General features: G+C 41.0%; 1 protein-coding gene across 1 annotated transcript in view; it reads left to right on the forward strand.

Annotated features, from left to right (window-relative positions):
• The first annotated feature begins 651 nt into the window (after positions 1–651).
• Positions 652–24,091, forward strand: part of gc (GC vitamin D binding protein) — a 28,179-nt gene continuing 4,739 nt past the window's right edge. The window contains exons 1-9 of the mRNA XM_008112176.3: positions 652–811; positions 9,288–9,357; positions 11,110–11,242; positions 12,725–12,936; positions 13,415–13,547; positions 13,874–13,968; positions 14,971–15,100; positions 16,730–16,932; positions 21,131–21,263. Coding sequence (XP_008110383.1) covers positions 748–811; positions 9,288–9,357; positions 11,110–11,242; positions 12,725–12,936; positions 13,415–13,547; positions 13,874–13,968; positions 14,971–15,100; positions 16,730–16,932; positions 21,131–21,263 — 1,173 coding nt within the window. The 5' untranslated portion in view covers positions 652–747. The remainder of the gene's footprint in view (positions 812–9,287; positions 9,358–11,109; positions 11,243–12,724; positions 12,937–13,414; positions 13,548–13,873; positions 13,969–14,970; positions 15,101–16,729; positions 16,933–21,130; positions 21,264–24,091) is intronic.

The raw sequence follows: 24,091 nt of genomic DNA on the forward strand, positions 1-24,091 counted from the left end.
TTCCCCTCATATGTTTACAGGTCTTTGCAAATCCTATATACATATAGATCCATGTACCTGTATATCTATATCCATATATATACATTATTTAACCTACTGATGCCTCGATTAATGTAATTTTATTGGTGTCAATTTTTATTTTGAAATTTACCAATAGCTGCTTCATTTCCCACCCTTGGCTTATACTCGGGTCAATAAATTATCTGAGTTTTTTGTGGTAAAATTAGGTGCTTCGGCTTATATTCGGGTCGGCTTATACTCGAGTATATATGGGTATGTAATTTTGCCATCTTGCCCATGTTCTGAATTTGCTTACTTTTCACCTTTGAAATGTTAGAAGGTAGGGAATCCCAACTTTAAAATTTGGACTAACAAGATTTACAGTATAGAGCGCTGACAGGATAATATCATACTGGAACAAAATAAGGGATCTTACAGCGTTTTCTATGCTTTGAGGTCTGGCAATATGATTTCCCTGAGCATTCTGAGTTAATATTTAAAACTCAACATGGTTTGGGGTCCATCAACACAAACAATTGTCTGTTTGCCTGTCACAAGTGTTTCATTTTTATCTCCGCCAGGCCAAGGATACCTGCCCCTGGCCCCTGTGCCACCATTAATCATTTATTAATCACGAAACTGGGTCATATAAGCATTAGAAAGTTCTCTTCTAATGCTTTCATGAAGCGGACTGCTACAAGAAAGTCAAGGTTTCCTTCATGACATTGTGATTATTGGAGAAGGAAAATGAAGGTGGTGATCATCAGCATTTTTCTGCTCGTGCTGACATGCAGCCATGCACTAGAGAGAGGTGAGGATTTAAAACCTTTCAAACACATATTTGTTGTTATGAGAAATCAAATGAAATAAGTTTCAGATGGTTTTATTTCCTTTGATTGAAGGTGATCAAGAGCCTCATAGTCTAAAGACAAACTTTATACAATTATCTCAGTCTTATCCATTAATCCTGACTAGAGATGTTATATTCCTGCAATTCCTGGAGAAGAGAACATTTTTTTCCAACTTTTGTTTTCAACAAAATAATACAAACATTTTCTGGAAATTTGGGGAAGAAGTACTATTAGAGATTGGCAGCACCTTCCCGTCACATATTGGGGGGGGGGGGGGGCAATGCCAGCTAGCTTATAGAGTCTATCAACAGGTGTAGGTTTAAGACATCCTGTGATTATTCGATATATCTCATTCAGTGCTTCATGTGGACAGATTTATGCTAGACGGAGCAGGCATACTCAGCAGTTGAGTAAGACAAGGCATGCGCTGGTGTTCTTATTAATTTTGGGTCTGCACCCCATGCGCTATTAGTAAGTTTTTGCAGGATGTTATTGCGAGCAGCTACTTTGTGCTTGGTGTTCACACAGTGTTTCCTAAATGTTCACATTCGGTCTAAGGTGACACCGAGATATTTAGGGTGGGTGCAGTGTTCAAAATCTTGGCCTTCCCAAGTTACCATCAGTTTCCTGTTGGCTTCACAATTATGTAGATGGAAAGCACAAACTTGTGTCTTGGCAGGATTCGGCTTCAAGTGGTTCTCTTTGTAGTAGCTGGAGAGATCTTTCAGAGCATTAGTAAGTTGGTTTTCAACTGTTTCAATTGCGAGAGAAATAAGGTTGAACACGGAGAAAGCCATCCACTGTATGGCTATCAACCTCCTCTCAGTAGACTTAAATCAAGGAATGACCACTACGCTAAATGTTTCTCCAGCAACAGCAAGAATATCCCTGTGGGCAGCAAAATGAGACAATTCCAATTGGATGCCCCCCACGAGGGTAAACCAAGACTAGGCAACTTGGAAGTCCCTGAACAAACTCAGAAGCAGAGTTGGCAGATCAAAAACAAGCTAGCAAAATGGCACTACCTAGAAGAATCATTCACCTTGTGCCACTGTGGAGCAGAACAAATTTTTATTTATTTATTTATTACATGCATTTATACCCCGTCCTTCTCCCCGAGGGGACTCAGAGCGGCTTACATTCTGCCACGAGGGCCAGCAACAAATATACTATAAAACAAAACAATTAAAACATGATAAAAAGTATACAAAAATTAAAACGCTGCAAGGCAGCGATATTGCACCATCCTCAGTCATTCAGTACTGCTACAATTACAGATTTGCAACCCGATTACATCAGCCAATGAGCTTATTCGCTGAATGCCTGGGCGCAGAGCCAAGTTTTTAGTTTTCTTCTAAATCCCAGGAGGGATGGGGTTTGCCGGATATTGCTGGGGAGGGAGTTCCACAGCCGAGGAGCCACCACCAAGAAGGCCCTGTCCCTCGTCCCCACCAGCCAAACTCAGTTTGTTGCTTATTTTTAGTCTAACACTATTTAGCAGCTTCTGATCCCTTTATTTTATCAGTTTTAAACTTATTTGTTCATGCAATGCTTTTGACACAAAATAAATAAAACTGTTACAGATCAAAAGTAATTTTGTTACTTTAGGAATGTGACAATGTTCCTAGCTTGTTTGCAAGAATAGCATGCGGAATCTTGTTAAGGGTTTGACTGAATTCAGGTATGGGACATCCACAGCATTCACTTCATGTACCCAGCTTGTTTTTGAGAAATCCATGTTGACTTTTAGTGATTACAGTGTTAAGCCAACAGCCTTTTTACAGACTGCTGGTTTAATTATTTGCTCTGGAATATTTCCTGAGATTGATGTCAAGGTGATGGGGTTGAAATTGTTTGGGTTCTCTTTTTCCCTTTTTTGAAGATAGGGACAATTGCCTTCTTCCAGCTTGTTTGGACTTGTTCTCCAGGAATTTTCAAAGATTATTGTTAAAAGTTCTGAGTTTATTTCTGCCAGTTCTTTTAACATCCTTTGGATGCAGTTGACCTAGACCTGGAGACTTGAATACGTTTAGAGTAGCTAGGTATTTCTGTACTATCTCTTTACCTATTCTATGCTGTATTTCCCCTACTACTGCATCATCGGCTCCATTTTCCTCGAGTTCAACACTGTTTCTCTTTTGAAAGAAAACCAAAGCAAGGAAGGCATTGAATAGTTATTTATTTTATCTGTCCCCTGCTCTGGCGGGAAGGTAATGGTGCTCTATGCAGTCACACCAGCCACGTGACCTTGGAGGTGTCTATGGACAATGCCGGCTCTTCGGCTTAGAAATGGAGATGAGCACCAACCCCCAGAGTCGGATGTGACCAGACTTAATGTCAGGGGAAAACCTTTACCTTTACCTATGGACATAACAAGAAAAAAACCCTCTCCCTAGCAAATTTGAGCATATTCTGCACTCTAGCTTTTCTGACCTTCTTCCTTCACATGCTGGCTATTCTTGTGATCCCACCAAGTGTCCCTGTGAAGGTGGTGGGACTGAGAGAAGGACCTCTCTTGTTCATCATAGGTTCATTTGGATTGGTAGCCTGGACATGAGCTATATAGGACTTTATAGGTGGTAACAAGCACTTTGAATTGTGCCAGGAAATAAATCAGCAGCCAGTGGAGCTGTAAGAACTAAGGATTTGCTTTGGACTACAGCTTCCACCATTCCACCATTGGTCCTACTGGCCAAGGCTGATGGGAACTATAATGAAAATATCTGAAGGATACTATGTTGAGCTAATACTCATCCCATCTCCTTTCCACAAGAGTCCGTGACATCTGATGGGAATACAACCAGGTAATTTGCCACCTGCTGTTCTAGTTGATACAAAAGCGCCAAGAACGTTTATCTCGGTTAAGATGAAGATTAAATTTACTTCACTTCAGAGGCCTCCATTGTAAGTGTAAAAGGACCTCTCAAGTCACTTGACAAACCCATTTTTTTTCTGGGCTTCTAAAGCTGAAAACATGTTTTCTCTCACCCACTCACTCACTCACTTGCGCTCTCATTAAGCCCTAGAGCATTTCCCTGAGCCTGAATGCTCCAAATAACATGGAAATTAATGCTTCCTTTACTCTGGAGAGGCAGTTGAAATGGTGTTGTGTTTTATTAAACCTCTAATAGGATTTTCTTGATGTGATCAATTAAAAGGCTCCCTGGAAAACGTGCAAAAATGTTTCTGCACATGGAGGGGTGTTCCAGATGTTTCTTGGGATGGAGAAAGTGTGCAACAGGCGTGCAGAAGTCCAAAGGGCACATTCTGGCTTCCGGAAAAAAGAAATCGTTGGATTTTCTGGTGAATTGGAAGTACAAGCCTTTAAGAAAATATAGTATATCTCCTGAACCCACTGAACCCATGGTTTCAGCTATCCACATCCAACAGAATATATCCTCTCTAGGGATTTTCTAGGTTTCTCCAGGCTATTCTATAATGTGCTTTCACTGGACACCATAAAGTTTCACTGGAGGACCAAGCAAATTTTAGCTGGTCTGGCCGCTTCAAATTGTAGTCATTATGTTCTATTATAAAAAAGGAGACATTAAGGAAGAGTCTGCATGTAGAATTAATATAGTTTGACACCACTTTAACTGCCAGGGCTCATTGCTATGGAATAATGGAAATTTAAGTAAACTAAGACCAAGATTGCTGCAGTGATTCCGAGTTTTGGATTCTATCGCAAATGATGACAGCAGAACAGTATTAGGGATTATGCCTACTCACCTGCAGCATTTTTAAAGGTATATTCAGCAAATACATTTCAGAGAAGACTTCCAGCCAAATTAGATCCCTAGATGGCAGGAGTTGGACTGGATGTCCTTTGTGGACTCTCCCAAATCTAGGATTCTAGTTTTGGTGTTGAAACTGTGTAGAATTTTCCATCATGCTTTTATAACACCTGTCACACCAACAATATATATTTCTGTGTAATAACACACACTGTACATGAGTAGATCTACAAATCTTTTGATTTGGAGGATTAAGAGGGTTAAGCAAGTCAAGAGATCTCCAGACGTTGCTGAACTACAGTTCTCATTAGACCTTCACAGTGATGGCTCAATGTGATGGGAGATGTAGTCTTAGGACTAACAGCACCCGCTGTTAGCCCCAGCTTCTGCCAAGCAAGCAGTTCGAAAACATGCCAATGTGAGTAGATCAATAGGTGGGATTGATCTACTCTGGCGGGAAGGTGACAGTGCTCCATGCAATCATGCCGGCCACATGACCTTGGAGGTGTCTACGGACAATGCCGGCTCTTCGGCTTAGAAATGGAGATGAGCACCAATCCCCAGAGTCGGGCATGACTGGACTTAACATCAGGGGAAACCTTACCTTTACCTTTAGTCTTAGGACATGGCCCAAATCAAACTATGAATCCCCACAGTTCCTCAATATCTACACCATCTTTTAGGTCTGACTTAGAGATGCCAGGGATTGAGCTGACTCTTTCACAGGCAAAGCATGAACTTGAGTTGAGGATCTAAACCTAAGAAAGCTACCATAGTATCTGTCCTAAAATCTTTATTTTTCTCTTTGTCTTTTCCTGGACATTCACAAAAAATCCATACTGTTTAAAACATTAGGCTCAAGAGCAGAATACTTTCCTTCTTCCACCTCCCGGCATTGAGGTGCAGAGCAGGACACTACTGAGTACTCTAATATAATCTGCCAATTTAATCTTGATTTTAATTTACACTTCTCATGTTGCATGAAAGCTAATGTAAAGGTCACCACCCTACTTCCAGCTTTCCCTTTGCTCTTACTTTTTCGGAAGTCAAACCCAGACACTTCTGCCACTAAATCAATACCACTTTGTAGGATTAGATTATTCATTAAAAGTCCTTTGGTACACATTGTGACCGCCTGAATCACAACATCTTCACATGTGGTTTCACAATAGGGGAAAATTATATTATTTCATAGGAACCACTCTTCCTAATTTCTGGAATCCAATACTTTGCATTGCAACAGTGTACAGCACACCACTGCCCTCTGCAGGTACTTCCAGGTACAGCACGTTTTTGTTTGCGGGGAGAAAATTCAACTGTCTGAGTTAACTATAAAATTAGTTGACTAATAATACTAATACTTACACTACTAATAATAATAATTACTCACAGCTAGAGGCAAAGCATGACACATTGGAACACATAAAATACATTCGATAAAATGCACATATTAAAACACATTTCTATATAATACACTTACTAAAATACACGGAACAGAGATTAAAATACAATAGCCACAGGATGTAAATTTAAAATCTGTGGTTTAATATTGACTGTGTTTGCCCTCAAAATGACTCACTTGACGTTTTGAAGGCCATTGGGCTCTTTGTAGGCAAAGAAGAGTTTTTAAAAATAATGTGAGAAAAGAAAAGTGACAGTATTGATTTGCAATCTGGGGTATAGCTGCAAGGGATATAATTGGGATATAAACCTCCCCTAGTAAGGATTCTTCTCCTTTAGACCCGGATTTTTCAGTATTGCAGAGAATGAGATTCTGAAAAGCAGTCACACCTGGAACTCTTCTGTTTGTTATGTTAATATTCTCTTGGCAACTATCTGCACCTTCTCTTTTGATAGCTATATTGTATTTCAACTGCTAGGTTCAACAAAAGCTTTAGGTTCATGTAATGTTATAAACTTAGGAACTGAAAGAAATGTTCATGGGAGGGCAGTATTCTTACTTTGTGCAATGCCCACATTTTGCTTGATAAAGTCAGCAGATTCTTTTTGATCTTGTAAATTAAGCAGTGTTTGCTCTGATTAATACTTGGATGTCTTAAACCTACACCTGTTGATAGACTTTATACTTACTTACTTACTTACTTACTTAGGCGATCCCTCGTAGGCCGAGGATGATGATCCTCCAGTTATAGGGTCTTGGGGGGGTGTCCACAGGTGACTGAAGAGACCTATTCTTGATCCGCATGTTCTCCCGCAATGAGGACATCGGTTTCCAGATGGAAGGCAGTCCCAGTCAGGGTTGGCTTGACGCTCCTTCCTGTTGGCACGTTTCTCCCTTAAGCCCTCCATTCGTGCCTCTTCAAACTCCGCAGCACTGCTGGTCACAGCTGACCTCCAGTTAGAGCGCTCAAGGGCCAGGGCTTCCCAGTTCTCAGTGTCTATGCCACAGTTTTTAAGGTTGGCTTTAAGCCCATCTTTAAATCTCTTTTCCTGCCCACCAACATTACATTTCCCGTTCTTGAGTTCAGAGTAGAGTAGCTGCTTTGGGAGATGGTGATCGGGCATTCAGACAACGTGGCCAGTCCAGCGGAGTTGATGGCGTAGGAGCATTGCTTCAATGCTGGTGGTCTTTGCTTCTTCCAGCACACTGACATTTGTCCGCCTGTCTTCCCAAGAGATTTGCAGGATTTTCCTGAGGCAAATCTATAATCTAGGTGGCATTCCCATTATAATGGGAAGCTGCTGCCAACTGCAAGAGAAATAAGGTTGAACACTGTGAAAGCCATCCACTGCATAGCTATCAGCCTCCTCCCAGTCAAATCAAGGAAAGGTTTCATGAGAACCACAATATCCCTCTGGGCAGCTAAACAGACAATTCCAATTGGATCCCCCCCCCCCAGGGACAAACCAAGAATGAGCAACTTGGAAGTCCCTGAACAGACTCAGAAGCTGATTTGGCAGATCAACCTGGCAAAATGGCATGACCTAGAAGAATCCTCCACCTTGTGTGACTGTGGAGCATAACAAACAACTCAGCTTCTGTACCACAATGCTTGCCCACAATGCCCTGCCTCATGCACAGAGGAAGAACTGTTTAAAGCTACAGACAATGCAGTCGCTGTTGCCTGTTTTTGGTCTAAATCTATTTATCAACTTGTGATCCCTTTATTTTATCAGTTTTAAACTTATCTATTTATGCAATGCTTTTGACATGAAATGATAATAGTACATGGATGAGAGACTGCCAACAAATACCAGGTGCTGTATGCTATATTTCAGAGCAAGAAACTGATAAGGCCCTCTCTGAGTATTCCTTGTATAAGAAAACCCTATGAAATTCATGAAGTCACCATAAGTCAACAGGTGACTTGAAGACACAAACTTATTGAGAAGTTATGTATGCAAGGGACTTCAGGATCTCACACTGGATTGATCACGTGTTATGTTTCACCCCAAATAGCCCTCAAGTTTGCAGGGAACAGGGAAAGCAATAAAATCCAATAAACTTGAATTCTCCTTGAAAAATACAAACAACCCTTCAGAAATTTCAGCTCTGTTTATTCCCAGCTCCCTTTGCTGACAAAGATGAGACCATGCTTTAGCCAAGATCTTACATCAAGGTTGTGTAATATCTGTGTGAGAAGTTACACGTTAACTGTGCTACACAATCTTTGTGTTGAATTACAATGTTGCACAACTGAACCAAGATGCAAAACGTGGAACTGATTGTATAACCAGAATCTGAGTATTCCTTGTCTAAGAAATACAAAATTCAGAGGGTCACCGTAAATCAGGAGGGGTCCCGAAGGCACGTCATCCAAAAACCTCCAAGCTAGGAAGAGTGGATTCTCTTTATTGGAAACTTCCAAGAGCAACCATTCATCTTTTTAAATACATTGTAAGTCTCACCTACACTATTTAACACCTATTGTTGTTGTCCTCAGAACAAGCAATTGACTTCCGGCTATTTTCTGTCTAATGATCCATTTCTGACATTTTGGGCAATCTCCTCAGAGCAGATAATGGGTCCCTGAGTCCATTTGAGTTGCCTGGAGCTCTTTTAAGCAATTGGCTGTCTTTATATTAAACCTCTCAAAAGAGATAACTTATTTTGTGGAGCAGCAACCAAGTCACTGAAGAGCTTTTGTAGGAAGTATCTTGAAAAGGAGATACATGTTTAGTGTTTGTTGTTAGTATTTTCTAGCATGGTTGAAGGCAGTGAGTCATTTTAGGAGATCGATACAGACTTCTATTGGTATCACAACAATATGTTCCTTTTTTTAAAAAAATGAGAATGTGTCAAGGTGATGGGCTATGTTTGTTCAGATAACGTCTTTTCAAGACAAGGCAATGTTTTTAACATGTAGCCTTAGGTGTCTATATAATGAAAATATTCATATTTTAAAGAAAAGGTCAGGTTTCTACATTTGTGCCAATACAGGATCCACCCAATTTGATGCTAGTTTTGACAAAATAAAATTGGGAACATGACTTAAGGTAGACTTTGAAGCATCTGAAATCTGAAATTTTAGCTTCTGCTATAATAAATCAGCCAATTGAAATGAGAACGAAAAAATTCAATAGCTTCAAGACATAAAAGGAAGCTTGTTCCTTTGAAACTCCCCCCTCTCTCTTTTTTGCATTAAAACATTCAAAAACGTATTATTTTTGCCTGTCTCTCTCTCAGAAATATAACTTGCATGTTAATTAATTGGCATTCTTACTGGTTGTGTTTTTTCAGGACGAGATTACTTCAAGGAAAAAATCTGTCAGGAGTTCAACAGCTTGGGAAAAGATAAGTTCCGTAGCATGTAAGTATATTGAACCCATGCCATCCGGATTCATTGTCCCATGTTTAGCCTTGCTGGTCACCATTTTGGTCACCAAACGTGGACACTGCAGTGATAAATATGGTACCTGAAGCATGTTCTTTCTGAGGAAGAAATTCCTATTTTATACAAGTTATTTCTGCCTCAGGTACCAAATTGTATGTTAAAGAAGTAATGTCCAGGATCACACCTACATTGCTCACTGAGGTACATAGGTCTTTAACCTCCTACCTTTTTATCGTGCCAGAAGCGACTTGAGAATATACTGCAAGTCATTTCTAGTGTGAGAGACTTAGCCGTCTACAGAGACGTTGCCCAGGGGACACCAGGATGTCTTACCATCCTGCTGGGAAGCTTGTCCCATGTCCCCGCAAGCTATTGCTGACAGATGGGAGCTCACCCCATCTCACAGATTCAAACCAGCAACCTTCAGGTCAGCAACCCAACCTTCAGATCAGCAGTTCAGCGGGAACAAGGGTTTAACCCATTGCACCACCATGGCTCCTTTAACTTCTTAGTCAAGATCAAGGACACATCTACACTGAAAAATTATTGCAGTTTGACACACTTTAACTGCTATGGCTCAATGCTATGAGATTCTTGCATTTGTAATTTGGTGTGGCAGAGAAGGTTAAAGACCTTATAAAACTGTAACTCCCATGATCCCATAGCAGTGAGCAATGTTAGTTAAAGTGGTGTCAAAATGCATAAATTAGATGCATCCCAAGACGTCAGCGAAATATTTTGGATTATAACAGGAACAGCTCACAACAATGTATTACTCTTGAGGATGTCTGATTTCACCAAGGATTATCACCATTGAAGTTAAACTCAGATGAAGTAGAGATCTCAAATTTGGAGGGAGAAGAAAGAGACATTGCTATGTTTTGTGTGTTGAACTCTATTGCTCTAGTTTTTCTACATTGCTGTTTTCAGCACTAACTTTTTACCTAATCCTTTAGCATGATGCAAACTCAGATCTTTGGAACATCACTTTCTCAGCTACTACTGACTGGATCTTGGGTGTTACGATACAATAGTGAATTTTCTAAGTTTGTGTGTGTCAGGAGAGATGTGAGAAATTGCAAGTCACTTCTGAGAGAATTGGCCATCTGCAAGAACGTTGCCCATGGGATGCCCAGATGTTTTGATGTTTTTACCATCCTTGTGGGGAGGCTTCTCTCATGTCTCCATGTGGAGCTGGAGCTGATAGAGGGAGCTCATCCACGCTCTCCCCGGGTTGGATTCGAACCGGTAACCTTCAGGTCAGCAACCCAACCTTCAAGTCATCAGTCCTGCTGGCACAAAGGTTTAACCCACTGCACCACCGGGCAATTATAGATCAGTATATAGTGCATAACACTGGCAGTGTTCTTGGTAAGATTGACTTTATGGACTACAACTCATACAATCCCCCAGGCAGCATGGAAACTGGCCATGCTGGATGTTTTTTTTTTCTGAAATCTGTAATGTAAAAGGATAATGTTTCCATATTCTGTACCAATCTATGCTCAAAAGTAGTGCAGAATTTTCAAAAGGTCTCTAGAAAAGCTTCTTAATCCTCCCAGGGAGGACTATGAATCCAAAATCTATTAAATCTGAAATCTAACAAATTTTATTCCAAAACCCTTAGCCAAGCAAACTGAAGAAGTCCTTGGCACAAAATAGGAAGGCAAGTTTATCAGGGCAGTGTAACATGTAGCAGTATAACATGTCTTTCTGCTTTTTCCACAGAACAATTGTCTTGAACAGCAGAAAGTACTGCAGTGCCACATTTGAGGAAATCTCCAGTATTGTGAATGAGATTGTTGCTCTTGCGGAGAAATGCTGTGTGGAAGGAGCCGACCCTGAGTGCTACAACACTGAGGTATATTCCCCAAGCTCCTTTCACTACCATTGATTCAACAACATAAGTAAATCCAATCCAGGTTTTGTTATATACTGTAAATAATAATATCCAACAGAGACAAATGGAATATTTTACATCCTGTCCACAAAACCAAATGCAGAGGTATAAGATGGAGAAGATTTGGCCTAGCAGCAGTGCATATGAAAAGGCCCCTGAAATCATTGTTCAACATAAGCATAACGTGAGCCAGCAAAGAAGGCAAATAATAATAATTTATTCTGCATTAATAGAGCCATAGTTTCCAAGTTAAAGAGGATGATATATTTTGCATTAGTCAGGCTTCATCTGGAGCACAGCATTCAGTTCTTGGCACTTCATTTTCCAGCCTTTGAGCTAATCCATCATATCATTCCCATAATTACCAACCAACTCCACAAAGGATTTTTTAAAGCTCTGCAAACCTGTAATCATCATGGTGCATTCAGCTGTAATTCAGTTGTAAATTACTATCATGTTGCAAGCATTAGAGTATATTTAAGGACATGAGATAGGGAAGGAATATTACTTTGTCATTTAGCTATATGCAGCAATTTAAGATATGCAGATGACAGCATACTACTAGCATAAACTAGCAAAGACTTGGAACAATTAATGTAAAAAGTCAAGAAGAAAATGCAAATGTAGGTTTACAGTTGAACATTAAGAAAACACAAACAATGATCACAGATTATTTATATAGTTTTACAGTAAACGATGATGACATTGAAATAATTTGAGGTTTTCATTCCTTGGCTCAGTCATAAATCAGAGACTACAGTCACTAATTGAGACTGCAGCCAAGAAATCAGAAAAAGACTAGGACTTGGAAGGGCAGCTATGTAGGAACAAGAAAAGATCCTCAAGTGTAAAGATATATCACTGAATACTAAAGTTAGGCTCCTCCATGTCATCGTATTTCCCATTTTTATGTATTTTTATGTATTGTGAAAGCTGGGTAGTAAAAAAATCTGATAGGGAAAAAAATCAACTCATTTGAAATATGGTGCTGGAGAAGAGTTCCAAAGGCTGCTTGAAAAGACAAACCAATGGTTCCCAGAGCAACTCAAGCCTGAACTGATACTATCGTACTTTGGCTGTATCATGAGAAAAGATAACTCAATAGAAAATACGATAATGTTTGGTAAGCAGCAGGAAAGAGAAAGACCATATTCCAGATAGATAGACTCAAAGAAGGAAGCCATAACCCTGAGTCTGGAAGACCTGAGCAGGACTGTTGAAGAGGAACTCCAAGGTCTCTCACTCATGGGATCACCATGGGTCAAAATAGCTTGTTAAATATTAAATAACAATATTTAACAGCCACAAATATGCAGCAAAATATCTTGAACCATCCCTGCAGGGACAATGGAATTTCAGCAAAATGTAACTGCTCTTTATCTTATTTTATCTTTCTGAATGTCTCTCATTCCTTTTCTGTTGTGCCCATACCATCATCTTCAGTCTACAACTCTCTCAGCCAAATCCTGTGATCCAAATTCACCTTTCCCCAAGCATCCTGGGACAGCTGCATGTTGTACTGAGGAAGGTTTGGCTCGAAAGCTTTGTCTGGCAGCCTTGAAACATCCACCCAAGGAGTTCTTCACCTATATGGAACCATCTTCTGATGAAATTTGTGAGGCTTTCAAAAAAGATCCCCAAGACATTGAGGACAGGTAGGTTATAAAGATACATCCTAGTGAACTGAACAGTATACAGAAAATCCATATGGAAAACCCTGGACTTTTATGTCCCTTTCAAATAGTTCAGTGTTTTTAACAACCTATTTGTATCAGATTCTGTAAGAAACAAGATTATGAGAGCCTGCTAAGTCGTACTTTGTGTGGTTGGGTATGGGACCCAAAGTAGTCTATGGTCATTTACAGTTATGTAAGTAGTGTTCTTCAAGCATAACAGTTTCACATGAAGAACACAAAGACATTCATGTTGATTCCCAGCATGAAAATTTCCAGAGGCATGTCATAAGTTGCTACCTTGGCCAAACTGATTGTGGCAGAATTCACTGTATCATACCAATTTTAGTATATGTGCTGCCGAAGCGAGCACTAAGAATTCAGCCATGTAAATATCACAATGACTAAACCAGCCCCATTTGTTTCCTCCTTATGTATTCTTTTGTGGCCCACTTCTTAGGTTCCTGTATGAGTATTCCAGTGACAACAGCCATACGCCACTGCCATTGCTGCTGGCCTCTACAACAACCTACTTATCCATTGTTGGAAAGTGTTGTACCGATGCGAATCCTGTGGCCTGCTTCTTAAAAGAGGTCAGTGTGTTTTCTTCTCAACACAAGTTTGGTGCTCCTTCTCCTAGAAATTTTTCCTAAAAGCTCATAAAAATGGTTGTCTAGTTCAGCAACAGCCTTATCCTCAAATTGATCTTCCCCGTTGCATCTAGGATCTTAAAAGTCTCCATTGATGCAAATAAACTTTCACTGGAGTGTGGATGGGAGGTTGAAAAATCCCTTAGATCTCGTCTGATGTAAGGCTGAGAGCAAATTTGATGAGCCTTTGTTAAGCATTTTAAGCCTTCTGGATGGGGTTTTCCCATACCAGTCTGAATCTCTGAGAACGCTTCTCTTCTGTTTTGCAGAGGCTGGAAAGAACGTCTCTCCGGGCACTCACGCAACTATCCAACAAAGCGTGTTCTCGCTACGCCGTGTTTGGCAAAGATAAAACAAAGCTGAGGTACAAAGCAAATATGGAAATGTCATGCATTCATGGCAGTTCAGACCTTTAAATTGGGACTCAAGGCAGCTTTCAGTTTAAAAAATAAATATAGTTAAAACATACTAAAACATCTGTGGGCTGATTCTGATTTTGCCACCATTTCAAAGGGTATACTTTTAAATGACTTCTTCTGAATTCTTGGCAGTGCAGAAAGGTCCTAGTTTAAGGAAACATTCAATAATGAAAATATTGTTTGACTAGGATTTTGATTTTTAAAATTGACTTGATTTGTATTTGTGCTACTTTGGGTTCACCTGCACTGTAGAATTAATGGAGTTTGACACCACTTTAACTGTCATGGGTCGATGCTATCGAATCAAGAGACTTGTAATTTTACAAGTCTTTGGACTTCTTTGCCAAAGAATGCTGAGTGCCTTTCCAAACTGCAATTCCCAGGATTGCATTGCATTGGCCCATGACAGTTAAAGTGATGTCAAATTCTGTTAATTCTACAGTGTAGAAAAAGTCCTTATAATATAACTACCTTAGCTGAGTGAATAAGGCCCCTTACACACAGCTGAAGAAAATCCCACATTTTCTGCTTTGAACTGGAATATATGGCAGTGTGGACTCAAATAACCCAATTCAAAGCAGATATTGTGGGATTGTCTGCCTTGATATTCTGAGCTCTATGGCTGTGTGGAAGGGCCCTGAGTAGTACCTTGCTGTGTCACTACTACATTAGCTGTGTTACTAAGGCACAACTCTCTAGTCTACTTTATTGTGCATTTATTTACTTTGTTTTATATTCCGTCTTCTCTCCCTTGCTGAGGGATTCAGAGAGGCTAACCATGCCAACATAGGCCATGTTGATGGATGTTGGGAGCTGCAGCCCAGCCACCTCTGAAGGGTCAACTGTTGCCAACATCTGTACTAGAAAATGCTTTAAAAGATTAGGCAGGTTGCTTTGGTGTAGCAAAAGCCATCTAAACCCTTTTATATTCTATGTGCCCCATCCAGCTATTTCATCACGTTTACCCAGAGAAGTCCCACCGCTTCCTTTGACGATGTCTTATCTCTTGCTGAAGATTCTGCTGAAGTGCTTTCCAAGTGCTGTGATTCAATGGAGGAGCACTGTATCCAGAAAGAGGCAAGTGTTCAAGAACAAAACATATTCCTCAACTGGCACCTGGGAAATGTTTTGAACAGCAACCTTTGTCATTGTTGCATGTGTGTCTGTGCTTTACTAGAAACTCTGGAACCCTAGCCTTATACTAAGCTTCCAGGATCTTGGCAAAAGAATAGCCAAGATAAAGACTGCTTCAGGATAGAGTTAGCATCTACTGTCAGAATTATATTCTGCAAGCATTTTGTTGTTGTTGTTGTTGTTGTTGTTGTTGTTGTTGTTGTTGTTGTGTACCTTCAAGTCATTTCCAACCTATGGTGACCCTAAGGGAACCCTGTCGTATGGTTTCTTGGCAAGATTTGTTCAGAAGAGATTTGTCATTGCCTTCCTCTGTTGTTGAGAGATTGTGACAGATCCAAGGCTGAGAGGAGATTCAAACCCTGGTTTTGTGAAGTCTTAGTCCAACTCTCAAACTACTACACACTCATATACTGAATATCAACAAAGCGCAACGTATGTTGATAAATGTTCAATGCTCATTCATACATTCTTCTGTGAACTTTATGTGGAGATGTTTTCCACGCAGAACTCCATTTACGCAGCCATTGCATATGGCCCACAAACCTCCCTTATACAAGCCAAAATAAAATGTGTTACCACAAACTGGTTACAGCAGTTCAGTCAACCTCACCCAAAGTTTTCAGTACTGATTAGGCCTTCAAGCAGAAGTTTTTCTTCAGTATGTATAAAGCAAATTACTCTATGATGGTACCAATACCCTTCTTTATTCCTCATGGGCTGGGTGCTATGAATAACCCTAGCCAAAAGTATGAACATGCCTCTACCTTTATGCCCATCATGCTTACTGGCAGGTGCTTCTCCATGGCACCTTGTCTTTCACCATAAGCAAGGTGCTATTGGGAAATAAGAATAAAAGTGTATGCAGGAGCCAGTGTGATGTACTGGTTTGGGGGATGGACTAGGATTTTCAGCCATGGAAACTCATAGGGCCATTCTTTCTTAGCCTCAGACAACAAAAACCATTCTCAAAATATGGTGGCACCCCTAAAAGTTATTTACAATATTTATGATAATGATGACCAGTTGAAACAGCTCTGATGGATGGAATGCAATGGTGGGAACCAAAAAAAGGTTTCTTTTTTGCTATCTTTATTTTTGCATTGTAGACTTTCAGATAAACATTAGCCCACATTCAGATAGACTCACTCTGCCAGTTTTCTGCCACTGTTGCTCTGATGTCTATGTCTATTACATTTCATTGCATTGCTGCAAACTCTTTAGAAGACCGACCAACCTCTAAACATGTCTTGACAAGGAAATACAATAATAGATTCACTATAGGCTTGCTGTAACAACTTGAAGAGTTCAGGACTACAAACCCTTCATCACGAAGGGATCAGTTTGTTTCCATTGTTCCCACATTCATTTTTTTCTAAAATTCTTTCTAGTCCAAATATAAAGAAATTGGGTGAATTCTAAATAGGAATAGTCTAAAAAACAAAACTCACCCTACTGAGAACTTGACAGACATAAATTCTCATTTTGCAACAGTTAAAATGGTGTTGAACTGCTATTATTCTGCAATGTGGGTGGTCTGCACCAACCCCTTCCTTGCTTTATCTTTTGATCTAGGTGTTGGCACACACAGCCAAAATCTGTGAAAAGCTTCCAGACAGCGATGACAGGATTAAACAGTGCTGCACCTCAGCGACTGACTTGAGAAAATATTTATGCATCTATTCACTTCCTTGGGCCAAACCTGTTGATCTTCCCGATTTTGTGCAAGCAACTGAAGAAGTTCTCTGTGGTGAAGGACAAGAGAGAGCATTCTATGAGTAAGTGGACGCTGCTCCATTTCCTGTCCTAGATGACATTCATTCATAGAATCATAGAATCATAGAATCATAGAATAGTAGAGTTGGAAGAGACCACATGGGCCATCTAGTCCAACCCCCTGCTAAGAAGCAGGAAATCGCATTCAAAGCACCCCCAACAGATGGCCATCCAGCCTCTGCTTAAAAGCCTCCAAGGAAGGAGCCTCCACCACAGCCCCGGGGAGAGAGTTCCACTGTCGAACAGCTCTCACAGTGAGGAAGTTCTTCCTGATGTTCAGGTGGAATCTCCTTTCCTGTATTTTGAAGCCATTGTTCCGTGTCCTAGTCTGCAGGGCAGCAGAAAACAAGCTTGCTCCCTCTTCCCTATGACTTCCCTTCACATATTTGTACATGGCTATCATGTCTCCTCTCAGCCTTCTCTTCTGCAGGCTAAACATGCCCAGCTCTTTAAGCCGCTCCTCATAGGGCTTGTTCTCCAGACCCTTAATCATTTTAGTCGCCCTCCTCTGGACGCTCTCCAGCTTGTCAACATCTCCCTTCAACTGCGGTGCCCAAAATTGGACGCAGTATTCCAGGTGTGGTCTGACCAAGGCAGAATAGAGGGGGAGCATAACTTCCCTGGATCTAGACGCTATTCCCCTATTGATGCAGGCCAGAATCCCATTGGCTTTTTTAGCAGCCGCATCCACATTGTTGGCTCATGTTTAACTTGTTGTCCACGAGGACTCCAAGGTCTTTTTCGCACACACTGCTGTCAAGCCAGGCGTCCCCCATTCTGTATCTTTGATTTCCATTTTTTCTGCCGAAGTGAAGTATCTTGCATTTGTCCCTGTTGAACTTCATTTTGTTAGTTTTGGCCCATCTCTCTAGTCTGTCAAGATCGTTTTAAATTCTGCTCCTGTCTTCTGGAGTGTTAGCTATCCCTCCCAGTTTTGTGTCGTCTGCAAACTTGATGATCGTGCCTTCTAACCCTTCGTCTAAGTCGTTAATAAAGATGTTGAACAGAACCGGGCCCAGGACGGAGCCCTGCGGCACTCCACTTGTCACTTCTTTCCATGATGAAGATGACGCATTGGTGAGCACCCTTTGGGTTCGTTCGCTTAGCCAATTACAGATCCACCTAACCGTAGTTTTGTCTAGCCCACATTTTACTAGTTTGTTTGCCAGAAGGTCGTGGGGGACTTTGTCGAAGGCCTTACTGAAATCCAGGTACACTACATCCACAGCATTCCCTGTATCGACCCAACTCGTAACTCTATCGAAAAAAGAGATCAGATTAGTCTGGCATGACTTGTTTTTGGTAAATCCGTGTTGACTATTAGCAATGACCGCATTTGTTTCTAAGTGTTTGCAGACCACTTCCTTAATGATCTTTTCCAGAATTTTGCCTGGTATTGATGTGAGGCTGACCGGACGGTTTGTGCCTATGAATCATTGCCAAATATTATCAGTAGGTGCAATTATTAAAGGATTTTGATTCATAGAATCATAGAATTGGAAGAGGTCTCAAGGGCCACCCAGTCCAACCCCCTGCTATGTAGGAAAAGCAGATTTCTCAACCTGTGGGTCCTCAGGTGTTTTGGCCTACAACTCCAAGAAATCCCAGCCAGTTTACCAGCTGTTAGGATTTCTGGGAGTTGAAAGCCAAAACATCTGGGGACCCACAGGTTGAGAACCACTGCTCTAGAGAAAGAGACTCCATCATGCTCTGCATCAGCTTATTCCACAGCGGAATAGCTCTTACCATCAGGAAGTTCTCCTTAACATTTAGGCTGAATCTTTTATACAGCAATTTGAATCCATTGCTCCTGTCCTGGTCTCCAGAACAGCAGAAAACAAAGTTGCTCCCACCTCAATGTAGCATCCAGTCAAATATTGAAAGATGGCAGTCATGCCCCTCTCAACCTTCTTTTCTCCAAGCTAAACACACCCAGTTCCCTCATCTCTTCCTCATAGGGCTCGGTTTCCAAACCTTTGATCATTTTAGTTGTCCTTCTCTGGATACATTCCAGCTTGTCCATATCCTTCTTGAATTGCAGCGAAACCCTGACCTTAAACATGTGTCTGCTTAGACACACATGATGTTTTATTTCTTTATTGTATTTACTTTATCTACAACCTTTTTCCTATCATGGGACTGAAGCCAACTTACAAAAAAAGCTAATGCAGAGGTAGGAGTTTAAAAAAATCTGTACTAAAAAGTTAACATGAAATTAAATAGATAAGCATATTAAAGTGTCATAAAATGTTAGAGTGTAAAAATTACAAACATTTCATTAAAACAAGACCATTTGCAATCCATTAATCATTAAATGTCTATTTATCCTCAAAGAAAGATAATGGCCAACTTACACTGAACAAATCCTGCCAATAAAACCTTTGGATACATTCACCATAAATAAGTCCACTTGAAGACACATAAAAGCAACCCCTGTTAGTATAGACCCATTGAATTGAGTGTTGAACACATACATAAATTCCACTGATGAAATTAGTGTGCTTTAACTGAATTATCAAAAGGTTACATATGGTGGTTCCATAAACAAATTTATCCTGAGGCCTTGGAAAATTGATAGTTATACTTCTACTTGCAAGTGACCCGACATACTAAATTATTTTGGAGGTACAAGCCTTCACTTGGCCCATTTCTCACATTGAGATGCAAGCAGTGATCCGAGTTGCAAGCTGTGCACCCAGAGCCTGTCGGAAGAGGAAGCCCTGACAAAAGAGTTGCTTAAGATGATGGGTACTCTCATATTAGTGCTACTTCTCGTGAGGCTTGGAGTAGCCCTCTCGTAAGAGGTAGCACTAGCATGAAAGGTAGCACTTGTGCAAGAGTACCAACCTTAAGCAGAGATAGGTCTCTTCATCCACCTGGTTCTGCTTTCAGTGGGTCGTGGAGCCATCTCCTCTGCCAGGCACCAGATGTGCAGCTCATCCCAAGCCCACAAAACTTTTTCCTCCACCAGGAACTGCAGGGAGGGCTCCAGCTTGGCCTGAAACAGGTAGCGTCACTGGCGAGGCCTCCAACAGGGAGGGAGGGAGACGAGGAGACTAAAAATGTTCATTTTATGGCAATTCATTCATTGATCAAGCTCTTAAAGGAGAAAATTGCAATGGTTTGAGGGGAGCTTGAAAAATTAATTGAATTTCAATTCATTTCAATTGCGGTTTTGCTTTGACATACAAGAAACTGAGTTACAAGTTTGGTCACAGAACAAATTAAACTCATATGTCAATATATCATTGTATGTCATCTTGTGCCTCTTTTATAGAGGCTGCTGCTGCTCAATCACATAGCCGTTTCCGACTCTTCATGACCTCATGGACCAGTCCACGCCAGAGCTCCCTGTCAGCCATCGCTGCCCCCAGTTCCTTCAAGGTCGAGCCAGTCACTTCAAGGATACCGTCCATCCATCTTGCCCTTGGTCGGCCTCTCTTCCTTTTTCCTTCCATTTTCCCCAGCATCGTGATCTTTTCCAAGCTTTCCTGTCTCCTCATGATGTGGCCAAAATACTTCATCTTTGCCTCTAATATCCTTCCCTCCAGTGAGCAGCCGGGTATTATTTCCTGGAGGATGGACTGGTTGGATCTTCTTGTGGTCCAAGGCACTCTCAGGATTTTCCTCCAGCACCAAAGTTCAAAAGCATCTATCTTCCTTCACTCAGCCTTCCTTATGATCCAGTTCTTGCAACCATAGGTTACTATGGGGAATACCATTGCTTTGACTATGTGGACCTCCGTTGCCTGTGTGATGTCTCTGCTCTTCACTATTTTATCAAGGTTGGCCATTGCTCTCCTCCCAAGAAGTAAACGTCTTCTGATTTCCTGGCTGCAGTCTGCATCTGGACAAGATTAAAATTGTATAGAGGACAAGATTAAAATTCAGACCCCACCATACTTTATTTATCTTGTAGTTGTTTGTTGTTACATGCTTTCAAATTGACCCTCATTTGTGACAACCCTATTCTTGTCAGGATTTATTTGGATAAGATTTGCCATGGCTCTCCTATAGAGGTGAGAAAGTGTGAAATGCCCAATATCATCCATTGTGTCTCTGTTGTTGAGTAGAGAGTTGAAGCCTCATCTCCCAAAGTCCCTGTCCAGCATACCAACCATGACATTACATACTGTCTCCATTGACCTTGGACAGATGAAAAAAGGCAAAGGGTTTTGTAACACTTTCTGCTTATTTCAGGTATATACATTACACAGCCCGGAAATTTCCACGTGCTCCAGAAGCTATTCATACTGCCTTGTATGATGCTGGTCAAAAATTTGTGAATGCTTGCTGCAGTGATCCTGACTTCAATGCTTGCTTTAATCAGAAGGTAAATACAACAATACTCTGAGCATTCTCACCATACTAGAATCATAGAGGTGGAAGAGCCGCTAGTCAAACTCCCTATCAATGCAGATATCCACAGGTAAAACACCTCTGCACACTTATTAAGATCCAACACTAGTGTTGTCTAACACAAAACATTTGCTTGTGCAGTCATTCATTAATTGTGTCATGCAACCCTTGGATTGAATGACAGGGTTGCACAACTAAATGAAGATGTTCATAGTGTGACTATATGCACAACTGAATGTCTTTGCACATTCACGTGCAATGTATGGCACCTCATGCTCAACCCTAAACCCTAGAGAAGATCCATTGAACCAGTGAGATTGATCAATGTGTTGTCTTAGCATTCGGCAATTAAATAGGTCCACTCTTACTAGACTAATCTATAGGATTCAGAGCAATTTATTTCATAAGGGATCATTGAGACAAGTGACAAATCATTCATCTCCCCAACATGTACTCTAAAGTAGCATGTTTCAGCTTTGAGTCCTAACCCCAAATGGCCCTTATCTCAATGTTGGGGGCTCGAAAAAATTGGCAACAGTAAAAGTTTTCTGAACATCATCAAGTGCTTGTTTTAGAGATTTATGTGAATCTGTTGTACAGTGTTTACAGTGGACTTTGCAGAAGACGTTTCAGCTGTACCTTGTAAAAATGAAAATCAGCCTGTTTAGCAAGCCTTGCAAATGCTGATTATTTGTTTATTATTTATTTATTTACAGTATTTATATTCCACCCTTCTCACCCCAAAGGGGACTCAGGGCGGATCACATTATGTACATATAAGGCAAACATTCAATGCCCATAAACACATCGAACAGAGACAGACAGACAGACAGACAGACGCAGGGGCAATTTAACCTTCTTCTGAGGGGATGTTCGATTCTGGCCACAGGGGGGAGCAGCTGCTTCATCATCCACTCTGATGGCACTTCCTCACTTCCTCATTCCAATCTTGTAAATTAGTTAAACTTTCCTCCCCACTTTTATAAGTGGTACCTTATTACCTACTTGATAGATGCAACTATCTTTCGGGTTGCTAGGTCAGCAATGAGCAGGGGCTATATTTTATTTTTAATTGATGGGTGCTCACCCTGCCACGGACTGGCCTCGAACTCATGACCTCATGGTCAGAGTGATTTATTGCAGCAGCTGCTTACCAGCCTGCACCACAGCCCGGCCCCAATATCAGTAAATATTTGATTTTTATACTTATTTTATATGCCAATATACTCAGGGTTGCTTAAAATTTTCTCAGGCCAAAAGGGGCATTAAGTGGTAAGTTTAAGAAGCTCTGGTATAGCTGACATGTCCATCTAGTGAAAACTGAATTGGCCAGCCAAGCAAATACACAGGAAGGGAGACCAGACCAGGTTTGTGGGTGACATTGTACTCTGAACTGCTAGGATAATCTGTGGGCACTTGAGTGTAGTGAAGGATGTAATCTAAAGCGTGATGAAAGAATATTCATCTGCAAGTGTAAGGACCCAGGCTGCAGAGCACCAATAACCATACACAGAGGCCAGAATCTATCTAATATCTTTATTGAGGAAATATATAAAGTTAATAAAAGCAAGTGTAGAAAATAGTTCAGAAGTAGACCTTTCAGGAAAGGTCAAAATTAGTCCAAGAAAACAATGTCCAATATGAAATATTAAGGTCCAAAGTTGTAATCCAATAACCGAAACACTCACTTTGCCAAGCAAAGTGAGGGGAATTGACAAGGTCCTTTAGTCCATGAAGCTTAATGCAAGGCTAGGAAGCAAACTAGATTCTTGGCAAACAAGGCTTGATTCAAGGCAACAAAAAGCGAGGAGCAAGAACTGGGTCCGTGGGAAATCCGTGGCGAGGTCCGGGGAACAAGGCAGGGCTGGAACGAGAACAAGGTCCTGGAAACTGGAGTAGCGTAGTCCACACACAATCTACTCCCGAAGCTGACGAATTGACTCCGCAAGGAACCCTTTGTGGGCAAGCATCTATATAGGATCTTGTTTTCCCGCCAAAGCAGAGTTTCTCTGGGGAACAAGAACCGAAACCTAAACTGTCCAGATGCAGGACTCCTTAAACTTTCCCAAGGGAAGTAGACTTAATCTTCTAATTGTCTGGCAGCTATCCGGGCGCTTCGGCGAGTCGCCTCCCGCGCGTGTCTATCTTGATTATAATAAAGGCGGCGCGAAAATGTGGGAGATTTCTCCTCAAGGCTTGTTTGTCTGACTTCTTGTGGGCAAACATCCTGCAGCTGCAAGGGCTCCAAATCTGGCAGAAACGGTGGGAAACCCAAGTTTTCCTCTTCATCTGCCACAACAGTACTAGGAACGGGACTACATGGCCCATAAGTCATCACAGCAAGACCTTTTGACTCTCTGAATTGAATTGTGGAAGGTGTCACCTTCTCCACCCTCTCAATCCATAAAACATCTTAAGGTAGTTGTGTAGTTTATGTATCCGTGATTTAGAAGACATTTGAAACTCCTGATCAGCCATTCCAAATGAGATGCAAATGAAAACAAGAGAAAGGAAGAATGAATGCATGGATCCATACACACACCACTACATAACCTCTTGAAGGCAAATACAGAGAAAGAGATAGATTTCTAATTTGAAGAATCCCTTCAAAACAAGAGGAGAAAACTCACCAGGAGGTTGAACTCTCCCTATTGAAGGCAATGAAAGTGGAGATGGGGTGGAGGTTGTTTCTTCCCCTACTTGTGGTGCCGAAAAAATAACACAATATTGAAAATATGTAGGGTGTGTCTCATCATAGAAAGTTTTGCTTTCTTTTGGGGTTTATATAGAAAAGGTCTTTCA

The sequence above is a fragment of the Anolis carolinensis genome, chromosome 5, assembly GCF_035594765.1.
Source record: "Anolis carolinensis isolate JA03-04 chromosome 5, rAnoCar3.1.pri, whole genome shotgun sequence".
Classification (NCBI taxonomy): domain Eukaryota; kingdom Metazoa; phylum Chordata; class Lepidosauria; order Squamata; family Dactyloidae; genus Anolis; species Anolis carolinensis.